This window comes from Triturus cristatus, chromosome 5_1 (assembly GCF_964204655.1).
Source record: "Triturus cristatus chromosome 5_1, aTriCri1.1, whole genome shotgun sequence".
Taxonomy (NCBI): Eukaryota; Metazoa; Chordata; class Amphibia; order Caudata; family Salamandridae; genus Triturus; species Triturus cristatus.
The window spans coordinates 368,407,933-368,420,681 of NC_140587.1; the positions used below are offsets into that span (position 1 = coordinate 368,407,933).

A 12,749-nucleotide genomic window follows, 5' to 3' on the forward strand; every position below is an offset into this window, starting at 1 on the left:
ACATACCGGTTACTCCTTCTCAAATGTGGTAGATATCCCATCTCCATATTACAATTGTCATAGGCTATAGTACACTTGTAGTATGGCAGGAGATATCCATCACATATGTGATGCAGTAACCCGCCCACCAAAGTTAAATCAGCCCCTCAATGTATAGTTGATTGAAAATGTTAATTCTGTTGTAAGGTTTTTGCATTAAATGTGGATGTTTGACATTTAATTCTCCTGACAGAAGTTGGCAAAATTCATTTATTAAAAATTCAAGAAATTGTGATATTTAAAATCATTTTCTCAAGTTTGCAAGTTAAAATCTCCCTTTTTTCAGTAAATCTTCAAACATATTATTTGATTTTAAGGTGTGACAGGCTGGTCATGTCTAGTGTTTCTATAATCTATGTTTCCACCAACCACTGCATGTGGGCCTAAGTCCCAAGCCGTTACAATGGCAATGAGCGGGTTAGACCCTCGTGTGCAGCAGCCCTGAAGCTTGGCATAGGGGTAATGTAAGTCTACATCGGAGGCACCCATGCCAACAAGCTGCACCCGAGAAGCGAGGATGGTAGCACCCGCAAGATGATGCCCCACAGCCACAGTAATGATCGAACTTGCAGGAAGTGGTCCGTCAGAGGAGGAGAAGAATAGGGGGCTGCTCTGAGAGGTTTGCAGGTGCATCAGGCCACCCGGTACAAAAAGCACCGGTAGGTAAAGGTGGTACAGCCACAGCAGGGCAGACACACAGTGAGAGTTCCTAAAAGAGTGCTCTGACATATGGCACCATAGCTCGAGATGAGTTATGGTCGAGTGTGGGCAGACTGCGCTATTGAGTTGAAGGATACAGACTGGCCCCTACTGAATGGTAAAACCCGCCACCCAGTAGGAGAATGCCAGTAGCCCTCATCACAGCCCTGCCTTTGACAGCCACTGCCCAAGTGCGGTGCCACACCTGCCTGCCATGCGTGGCCTCACAAAGCCGGCGTCCAAGCACAAACATGTAAGCACACTAATGGTCACTATGAGGATGGCAGCAAAAGACACAAATGATGGACGGAATGCAGAACAAATCAAAACATTTACCCTCAGTCAAGAGATCTGGTTAAAACCATTGTTTGCTCACCATGCCACCCCATTTTAGACCCAGCTATATGCAAATCAGTCTTGACCCTGTGCCTCATGGGAATAGTCCAGCCCGAACTGCCAAGCCAGGCCGTCCCTGGACCAGAAACGAACATCCTAGGACCGGTTTCTGAATTTCACCCCTCATCAGCCAGATTAGTTTAAATTCATTGGCATGGTGAGCAAAAGAATGATGGATTTAACCCAGATGTATTGACTGGAGTTGAATGATTGATTTGCTCTGCATTCCATCTATCATCTGTGTGACTTTCACTATGAAGATGAGGCTGCCCGAGCGAAAAGCAGGTTGCCTCAAGAAAAGTGCTGCCGGGGGCCCCGTATTTGAATTGCCCCTAACCTGCGATGATGCCAAGCAGGTTCACTGCCTGTCATCTGCGAGGAAAGGGGAGATATGGCCCGGCAGCTGTAGTGAGTATAGCTCAGCTCATCCACACGGCAGGTAGGCCCATGCTTGTACAGCTAGCCTATAGTAAATACCAGGAGCGCCAATGGATGCTTGGGCTGTCATGTTCGGCAGCCAGAAAATACAGAATGACTGCTTCAGCCTGGTGAAGAGTAGCGTGGGCCCTGCAGCATCCTTAAAGCTGTGATGGCCTGTGCCTGAAGTGACTGACATCACCTTACGAGTACTCCCGGCATAGCACAGGTAGGAGTATGCTGCCATGGAGAAAAGGAGTGTCTGGCATCTTCAGTGCTTACAGGAAGAGGCCCACGATGTGAGGAAAGCTGCCAGGGGGGACTAATGAATGTGACGAATTTCGTAGCGCGCGCTGCATCGCAAAATGCGATGCAGCGCGCGATACGAAATTCGTTTTATTTATTTAATTGTTTACTTACCTGTAATTATCCATATTCCGGTTTTTAGAACCCCCCACCCTGCCCCTCCCCCGCCCCGCCTTACCGCCCCACGGAACTCCCTCCACGGGCCGCGGCTGCCTCACAGCCCCCGCAGTCCCATGGCAATCCAGGGGTAAGGGCCTCAAGGGATTCCTGTGAGAGGGAAATACCGTCAGGAGAGATGTGTCTGAAGCCGCTCCACAACAGGTATCAGGAAGCACGGAAAGCATGTATGGAGACTGGGTGACCCAAAGACTTTCCAGTAGATGCTGGTGCACTAGGGTCCGGATGTGTAGGAGTGAACAGACCCTGAAACAACCACCCTTGAGGCAGAGTGAGTGACTTGGTGCTAGTGCTGTTGGCCATTCCTCTATGGCCCTACTTTGTAGCATGGGATGGATACTGTGCAGTCCACACAGTCCCGAGGAAGCCTGGTGAAAAGGGCCTCAAGAAATTGAATGAGATGGGAATCCTCGTAAAAGAGGGACGACTGAAGTTTCTACACCAACAGACCCCGGGAAGCACTGCGGCATCCAAGAAAGACTCTCCAACCTGCGCAGTGACATCATCTGACTTTGCAGGCTTGCTATCCATGGATCCTGGGCACCTTTGAAGAAATATCAGCAGCAGACTCCACCATTGCCCCAGATGCACCATCAAATGGACTTTGTAAATAGACTTTCACACAGTGAGTTCAGATGGGACAGTACCCACAGTGACCAGGTGAACTGTAGCAACATGGGCAGGCGTTTAAGAAACCTGGACTTCATCCACACCGGCATTCATGCCCAGAGTAGACTGGTGAAACTACGGAGTTGCGCTGTGATGCCGGGTGCTCCCAGCTGCACCTATCCAGCATCATCGACCTGCAAGCAACCTGAAAAGACTCAGTGGAGTTTTAGTTTTGTTATTTTGTTCTCTACCACAGGTTGGACTCGTTGGCCATTTTTAATAAAGTTTGGGAGGGATATAGTGGCGGGCTAGTCTATAGTCTGTGTTTCCACCAACCACTTCTTGAGGGCTGGCTTCTACACTCACCCCACAGCCATCCACCACAAGTGTCACCAGTCAGGTGACCCTGCTAATAAAAGGAGCTGGGTGCACGTGCCCTGGGGCCAGTTCCAGACCGTTTGACAATGTGTCTTGGTCTTAATTCCTGCTGCATGCGGGCCTAAAGCCCTGGCCCTTACATAAGGTTTAGTTCAGCAAACAATGTTTTGAGGATATAACTCAACAAAAAGAATCAATTTGTAGATTGTTTGATAAAACAAAATCTCCAAAGAGAGATTTTACATATTTTTTCAACAAAATATTTTTTTATAAAAGAATTATGAAGTCAGATTTTATTATATTTTTTTAATATAGCAAACCCTCAATCAAAAACAATAACTTTACAAATATTAATTTCAAGATATTTATGCTAATATTTCCATTGATAAAAAGATCAATCACAATTTCATAAGCTCATTGTATCATCGATTTGTTTAGGGTAACTCTCAAATAAATCTTTTGTAATAATGGTTTCAAACATACACAGATACAAGGTTCGTATAGAGTGCTTTTCTGTGCTTCAAATATTCAGACCTAACAAGGTAAAAATCGAAATGCATGCATTTACAGTATATATATATATAAAATATCTGAAACCATAGATGAACGGATAAAGAACAGACACACAAAAGGTATTGTAAAGACTATTCATTTCTGTAGCAAAAATTCCCATCAGAAATAACATGTCCAGCAAGTTTTATCGAGTCTGCGAGTTGGAACTTGTCCATTTGGGGAGAGGAATTCGCCTAACGGCTGTGGCGGTCGACCTCGAATCTGGGGACCTGGGTTCGAGTCTCGGCAATGACCCGGAGCATCCTGTGATTGTAGGCAGATCACTTCATCTCCCCGTGCCTAACAAACATGAATGTGTCCTAATGTAACGCTACAGGTGCTATGTAAAGCGCTCTGATACCCGATTCGGGTCAAGTTCGCGCTATATAAAACTCCAGACCTCCTGTCCCTTCATACCATACAGCATCTCGAAACTTGTATATGTTGTCCTTAATTGAAAATGTGACTATGCAAATCCAAAATACCAATTCTATCCTAACTTATTTTCCCAAACACATTTTTTTATTGTTTTGCGTCATTGTGTATTATTACTTGAAAACTCTGTGTTACTCTTTTATATTGTCTTCCGATTGCAAAGTGCACGGGTGAGGCTCATCGGTAGAAATGGCTGCAAATGAATACGATAAAAATAAAACACAACTTACTCTTTTCCTTTTTGAAGTTGGAAAACCGGAGATCTTTGCGTGTCATAGTAGTTCCAGTACGAGTGCCAGTACCAGTACCAATACGAAAAGCCTCCTGTGGCAATCATGGCCTTTCAACGGAAAAAAAAAAAAATAACGTTGGTTTATATTAAAGTAAAATCATCAATATCTCTGTTTCTAACATATTTACAGTGCAAAATGAGACGTGTCATCCACAATGCGTGTGCGTTACCACGAAAGAGGTAGTGGGCATAAGGCGGAGAGGGCTGGGGTTGTATGAAACCAAAATGAATATTATATCAAACAATCAGGAAGGTTTCAGTTATTAGAGAGAAAATTAACATTTATGAAGCCTTGGCATTGCTAGTGACATAGCATCGTTCGTGCTTGATGTATCTGCAACGAAAGGCCCATCTAAAAATGTCTCTCTGGAATGAATTGGTAAAATATCGTTGCACCTTGACCTATGTCAGCAACCATAACAAAAGTTCAAGTATACATTAACATCATTAATATTTAAGCACGCCTTCTATGGAATCAAGTATGTTCTTCCATATAAATCTTTAGGAACAAAGGCGCTAATCAAATAAGCAAAAAGAGAATTAACTCACAGAACGAAATGATTTGTTCAGGTAACATTGAAACTGAGGGCGGCGGGGCAGTAATCTACCAGGCACATGCATCAAAGCTATTTGCGATCGCAAACGGCGCGAATCGCAAATATCGGCCGTTTGCGATCGCAAAAATAGCTTTTGCGATGCATGAAACAACTTGCCACTCGCAATTTAAGAAATCGCAAATTATTGTGATTTCTTAAATAGCGATTGCATTTAAGGAATCCCTAATTGAGATTCCTTAAATGCAATGCATTACAGTTTCCAAAATAGCGATTTCGCTATTAGTGTGAGCAAATTACCATGAGGCTGGACCTCATGGTAATTTGCGAAAACTCAGAAAAATGCACTTATTTGCATTTTAATAAGTTTCATGTTGCCCACACACATGCCCTTAGAGCATGTGTGTATGCAACATTTGTGCAGAGTGAACATACATGGGTGCAATAGGGTGTCATTTTGACACCCTTGCACCATCGAAATTGCGGGAGCAATTTGCGAGTACCTACTGGTATTCGCAAATTGCTCCCGCAATCTCTAATTCATTCCTATGGGCCTGGAGGCCCATAGGAATGAATGGGAAGACATTCCTTTATTGCGACTCGCAATTTGCTAGTCGCAATTAAGGAATTTGTGGGAATCGCTATTTCTTTAGCGATTCCTACATGCATAGGGTTTTGCTATTCCTTAATTGCGATTCCTTAATAATCGCTATTAAGGAATCGCAAAACCCTATGATGATGCATGTGCCTGTTAGTCTCCTTTGCCTCATGTATGTCCCAATCCACATAGGTAAACTGAGACGAAAGTCTAAATTTAAGACTTTTGTTATTCACAAAGGTCATTTACTACTCCTAAATGCCCTTTGTGAATACCAAAAGTTGAACTTTACGACTTTTGGCATTTGAAAAGGACCTTTATGAATAGTAGATGCCCTTTGTGAATGCCAAAAGTCGCAAAGTTAAACTTTCCTCTCATTTTGCCTTTGGGAATCGGGCCATATTAATAACTTATATGACATCACCTTTCTCTGAGGAGCATCACCATCAACAATTTAAGCCACAGCCCATACTCTCTGTTTCTGACATGTATTTTTTGTGAAGTGGCATACCAATTAACATGGGCATAAAATATACTTTATTAACATTTACTGACTACAGCAACGGTGTAAAGAGTAGGTTTGCGGTGCATTGGACTAAATAGTACTAAAGTAAATAATATACCAAAATTGTCCATCCTGTAGATTCTGCACCAACTTCCAGGGATATAGCAACGGGTACCATGCTCCCTGAGCAACCCTGTAAGAGGGCCACCATAGCTAGGGATTGTGCTAAGTGCTGTGTTTTCATTTAATTTAAGTGCACAGTGCAACAGAAGCCCTCGTGCTATGATTTTGCATGGTTTAAATAGTATTCAATGTTATTTTTCTGATATGATAAGCACAGCCAAGCAATCGTGTTCACCGTCGTAAAGCGTAACAATTCAAATGTTTTGTCCACTATAGATAAAGTGTCGTAATATGCCAGTTCATCGCTGAACTTTCTCTATACAGAAACACAGACACAGTCAGCGCACAATACAATCCCTAGCTGATGGAGTAAGCTGTAAACTAATATCATTCACACAAAAATGCTCACTGTCGATGATGGGTATAAAACGCCTGCTCTCTCACTAATTGAATTATTTAGTCGCAGAGGCCTTCAGGTGTCTAGTTACCTCAACTACACCATCCTGCCCATGTTGTACTCTGCACTTTACGTGAAATAATACCTGGACTCTCTTATGTCTCCTCTGTTTTTGCAACACCAGGTTGTAGTATCGGAGGGAGTGAGATTTTAATTGCTAATCTGTTGAATGGCTGTAGGGATAAATGTGAGCGGCCAAATCGCATGGAGACCTTGCAGCCTGTTCACCTGCCCCCCCCCCACCCCCACCCCCCATATGCATTTAAATAGCACCATATTGGAAGAGATCAATTTTGTTTAGTAAGTCTGAGTTCAAAATAGGGAAAACAAAATACTTATTTTTATACATACGTTCTCTCACTCTTACCAATGACACCAGTTTGTTCATATGGGCACCTCTAGGGTACATCACCTGTGGTCTCCCTCAGGGATCCAGACTGCCCCCTGTCATCTTCAATCCCTACATGGAGCCACATGGAGCTCTCCCAACAGATAACCACATCTAGATTCACCAATATGCTGATGATACACAACTCTGCTTGAATGTTTCCTCTACTTTAGATATCCAGTGCCTCAAACACTGCTTGTACATCAGCCTGACTTGGATTTACAGCGCCTACCTTTAGTTCTACCCAATCAAGTCAGAACTCCTACTATTTGACAAGAACAACAAACAAGAACCCTTATGTCTTGTCTCAATTATATGTCAGCTTGTGAGAAGCTGGCCTGGTATATGATATCCACTAATGTAAGTGGGCACCTTGCGCCAGTCCAGACAACCCTTATGGTGATTTAAGAGGTCTCAGACAACCTTAGAAAGCTATCCAAGTGGTAGCTGTGGAGAGCAGCCTTCAGGCTTAGTCTTGAAGGAGTGTAAAGCAGCTTGTTTTTACCAGAATGCGAACTTATAGTATTGATTAAATGAAAAGAGAACCACACGAGTAATACAAAATATGTATTTATTATATAACACTAACTAGTATGTTACAGTATCTCCAGCATGGAGATCGACTCATAGCACAAAAAACGAACGAGTGCTAAGTAGAAGTCTATGTACACATCACAGTTGGAATTTTAAAGATAAGGGACCCTTCCCCAGTGGACCATGAAGAAACCCCGTGGATGACAGAAGGTTGGAGAGCCACCCCACCTGTGGATACTGAAGTACCCAAGTTACCTATCCCAGGGAAGCCGGGTGCATAGGTGTGAAGTGGTGTCGGAAGCCGCTGTTGAACACAATGGAGGACTTCAGGAAAGTGCTGCTGCTGGAAGAGGTGAAATTGTCTGTGGGAATACAAATGTGGATTCTTGAAGAGGAGTACTTGAAAGCAGAGGGTACAGTGTCTATGTCTCTCGGGAGTGATTGGAGACTTGGAAGACGAATGCCCTCTGCTTTCGGGTGCTTCAGGATAGTTAACGGTGACCTTGACTCTGCAGCTGCGGGGACCAGGCAAGGCTGAGGAAGACTAGAACCCGGATACGAGCTGTCCCGTGGAGGATGTCGAGAGCTGAGGGGTCGGTGTCCAGCTGGAGCACCAACAAGTCTTGGCAAATGCAACCCACCCTGGAAGTCAAGAAGAAGCACGGTTTGGACCAGCAAAGTCCAAGAGACTCACCCCAAGCAGGGGAGTCAGGGCAGGCCCTGAGCAATCAGGGAAGCCCAAGGAAAACAAAGATGACCCTCAATTGGACCGACAGGCCGGAGACACAGGAGTCACGAGAGAACCTCGAGCAGCTCGTCAAAAGGAGCAGGCCACGGTGCCCACGAGGTGATGTGGCTGAAGATATTGGTGCACGAAGTTGCTGGAGGTTGGGGCTACTTGGAGCCCACTTGTGGCAGAGTCGCCAACAAGCATATGCACTTGCAAAAGTACGCAGTGCACAGGGGTTCAGTTAAGGCAGCCCCCATGCGGGATTCTGAACTCAAACTTGGTGTGAGGGCAGCTCAGGCGTCGGGAGCCATAGATAACCAACACCTGTGTTTTTGAACCCTTTGGAGTCCTCAGAAGCTCAGGATCAGCAGATCGGTCAGCAGTGTTTAGGTGCCTACGAATGTAGGGGAGTGACTACTTCAGATGTCCTTGATGCTTCACAGGCCTTGGAAGGTTCCTGTATGATGCACAGGCACAGACAATGCAGCAGACTGAAAGGGAAATAAAGTCAGGCCCAAACTAAGTCCGGCGAAGTCCAGAGTGCCAAGACGGTAGAAGTGCAATGGTTTCAGTTCTGAATCTTATCCCACAACGAATCTATGGACCTACACCCAGGTAAGCCCTTAAGTACTCTAAGGAAAGGGTTGGGAAGATTCGGGAGACCCTCCCAGGTGAGGATCTCGACAGGGGTGAGTTTACTCCCATGGCCTTTGTCCAGTTTCGAGCCAGAGCAGATGCCAATGGCTCCCAGGACTGGTTTGAACTGGACTGTGCATGGGGACACCAAATCTGCCCCTCATGCAGACTTTCAGGCGCTGGCAAGAGCACCCACCCAGCCCTAATACACTAAATCCTGTCTAGGAGGTGGTAACACCTCCCTGTGAAAGGATGCTTATTGTTCTTCCTTCCTCTGCTGGAGCTTGGCTCAGCAGCAAGAGTGCAGATATGTGTCTCTGGTCGGCAGCAACCATTTTGTGCTGTCTGGGACTAGAAGGCTGTTACCGGGAACACTGAGAGCCTAAAGGAGGGCTCTCCCAGTGCTTGGAATCATACCTCCCATACCATTTATAGTGTGGGGGTATGATTCCAACATGTTTGATGCCAAACATGATAGGATTCGTTGCAACCATTTTCGAGATGATCATTGTGCGGTCCAACAATGCCCCTCTATATAGTATGTGGCTGCTTCACTGACAACCCGGGAGAATGGACTCCATAGGCTGCAGGGGTATCCTGCTCATGCAGGGGCACCCTTTCACTTAGAACTAAGCACCCTGCCTTGAGGATTGTAAAGGCCTGCTATAGGGATGAGTTATAGGTTTTAAGTGCAGTGACCCTAAGATATAGTAAACCTCTATCTTTCGCAAGTAGTGCATGCACCAACTTACACAGGCTGCAATGGCAGGCCTGCAGTTCCATTATGCGTGGTCTCTCATGGGTGGCATAATACATGCTTCAGCCCATGGGAGACCAATGGGGTTCCTACGCCCTGGGTACCTGGGTACCATATACTAGGGACTGACAAGGGTACCCCAGTATCCAATCTGGAGTGTACCTAAGAACATAACATAACAGTGTAGGGCAAAACTAGATAGACTGCGCTCCTGATTAGCAGGATCCCAGTCAGACTAGTCAAAAACAGCATCACATCAAGCAAAACATGGGGGTAACCATAAGAAGCAGATCCTAATTTCCTACACAGCTTCAAACCCAAATCCACTATATTTCAATGCATTTGGATTCAGAGTGGATATCAACTTCATTTCAAGTAACACATTACCCAAAACACAAACACCATCTGTAAACCAGCGCTCTCTTTTAAAGAAACTGAAACAAATTCTCCCAAAAAGTGATTTCAGAACTTGTGTCCAATCCCATGTAATCTTACATCTGTATATTGGTAACGCCCTATTCCATGGCCTCCAGACTTTACTTTGGGTGTACCAGTGTTTGTTACTGTGATGCATGCCTCAGGCAATGTTATGCAATTAATGCTGCACCTAAAAATGGGGATATGCAGTCTGCATTTTAGCGTGGATTTGTGACCTGCATCTTAATGTGAATTTGTGATCTGCATTTTACCATAGATATGTGATCTGCATTTTCCAATCAACATTTTTAATGATATCTTTATCCAATAAACATGCCCATCCACAAACAAATTGTTTGAGAACTTGCAAATTGTATTTGTGCTTCTATCCATAAAAACGTATTTCATTTAGGGGTTTAGACTAAAAGGACATGAAAAATAATTTAAACAATGGCTGCACTATAGACTACCGAATCCCTCTGTGACAAAGATTACATTCGTAAATTGTGCCACCCTGGGGTTTAAGAGTACGAAATTAAAATAGAATCATCGGGGAATATATAATTCAATGTTGGTCTTGTTGATTTAATAAAATAGAAGCTGCTTCCATGATTTAATTCATCATGTTACCAGCTGCGGTTGCTCGCCCATTAAACAAACTATGATGGCATAGCGGTAGTTTAAAAGATTTAAATATTTAAACAGATTTCAAAAACACCTTCTGTGTTCCATAAAAATGGCAGGCCAAGCACATGTAATACGTCCATATGTATCCATCTTGTAGTTAAAAAGTCTGCAACAATTTGCAGAGGGCAGATAAATATATTGATGTTGAAAGATTAAATTGGGCAAAAACCCAAATTCCAAACTCGCTCATTTATGTTTAAGAAACATAACATGAACCATTGAAGTAATTCTGAGTAGTATACTTGTTTATATGCATTTATTGAGTTCAGACATGAACTAAAAGCGATTTTATCATCCCTAAAGAAATTAATTTCAGGTCTTTATTTGCGTTAATAAAAAAAAAAGAATATTGCGACGTCAGATTCCCAAAATAGTTTATTTTCATTAAATCTAAGTCTGTAGTTCAATATTTATCCTACTGGCTCTGATTTTGGTGGTCATGTATTTCTTTCTAGACATATATTTTCAGCATTGACTCTTGCTCATTTCATAGTTTATGACATATCGCAATAAAGGCGAACTACATTGCCCTAGCTTGGTTCAATCTAGTAAGGGCTGTGATGTGAACAACAGATGAGACTTACAGGCGTTACATTGTATTTGATCGGGGAACTTTGCGAGTTTCCTAAGATAGACTCTGCGGGACAGGGTACTAAGGATATCAACTTACACGTGTATGCAGCTAATGGGGTTAAGGCACTCACGGGAAAAACACAGGGAGTTGGCTGTAGATGTTAATGGAGAGAGGTTCTGGTTAAATCCACCTTTTGTGCCGAACCAAATATTTTGGCTAACTTAAAATGGCTTACTCTCAACCCTACCATTATTTAGATGCCATTAGCCCACTTTGTTTTTAGGCGTTGTACAATGGACACAGTTTTGGTGTTTTCTAAATTAACACTCATGCAGTTACTTTTGCAATAAGTCTGAGGGGCATATTCTCAAGGATCTATCGCCGAGTTATCGGCACTTTATCGAAGCCAAAGTCGCAATACATTTATCGCCCCATTCACAAGCTGGTGCTAACAGCCGATACCACCAGTTTACCTGCGATAGCATCCGCAAAAAACATCGTCACAGATTACCCCGGCAACTATCGCTAATGAGATGCAGAGTAGGCGTTCCCGAGCAAAAAGCCGCGACAACACCACACCTCAACATTCTCAATGACCAGCCAGATTGGCGAAAAGACCACAAAACAGGCGATAAGGTGCGTTAGCAGCAGGAAATGAACACCTGCTCTGACCTGGTGCAAAGTCGGATGACAACCTGCACCAGAAAAGGGAGCCCAGTCCACAACCACATCTGAAGACCAACAGATGCCACGGAGCCACTGATCATGCAGCTTGGAGCCCCAACAGGGCCACAACACCCACCGTCACCACCCCCAGGACCGCCCCTCCGCCCCCACCCCACCGGACCACCACAGAGGCACTGCAGACAAAGACAGCGGACCTTCAGGAAATGCACCAACCCCACAGACCTAACTCCAGACAATATCATTGCCCACTACAGGCTCAAAAGGACAACCATCCTCCGCATCCTGACCATCATTGCCCACAGGATGACGGTACCAACACGGCGGACAACCAATATCCCACCTCAGACAAAGCTGCTGGCTGTGCTGCACTTGTTGGACTCTGGTACCGCCCAAACAATAACCGCCAGAGTCGGAGGAGTCTTACAGCCAGCCCCATCCAAGTTCCTTTACACCTTTCCTGAATGCCATCATCTGCTTGGTACCCCAGTACCTATACGTCCCCCACAATGCGCAGGAACAGCTGGAGACCAAGCAAGGACTATACCCCATAGCTGGATTCCTGCACGTGTTGGGGGCAATCGACTGCACACATGTCCAACTTGTGCCCCCTGACGACACTGCACACAATCAACGCAACAGAAAGTATACGCATTCCATCAATGTGCAGGCAATAGTGGACCACCGGGGATTCATCAACAATGTCGTCACAAACTGCCCAGGCAGTGTGCATGATTCCTTCATCTTCCAACAGTCCATCATCAACCAGAGCTTCCAAGATGGCACCTATGGGAATGCATTGCTC

The 12,749-nt window shown here is 44.6% G+C and overlaps 1 protein-coding gene across 1 annotated transcript in view; it reads right to left on the reverse strand.

The window, feature by feature from the left end:
- LOC146830898 (fibrocystin-L-like) overlaps nt 1–12,749 on the reverse strand; it is a 1,500,901-nt gene that overhangs the window by 1,098,154 nt on the left and 389,998 nt on the right. The window contains exon 15 of the mRNA XM_085605087.1: nt 4,239–4,348. Coding sequence (XP_085461213.1) covers nt 4,239–4,348 — 110 coding nt within the window. The remainder of the gene's footprint in view (nt 1–4,238; nt 4,349–12,749) is intronic.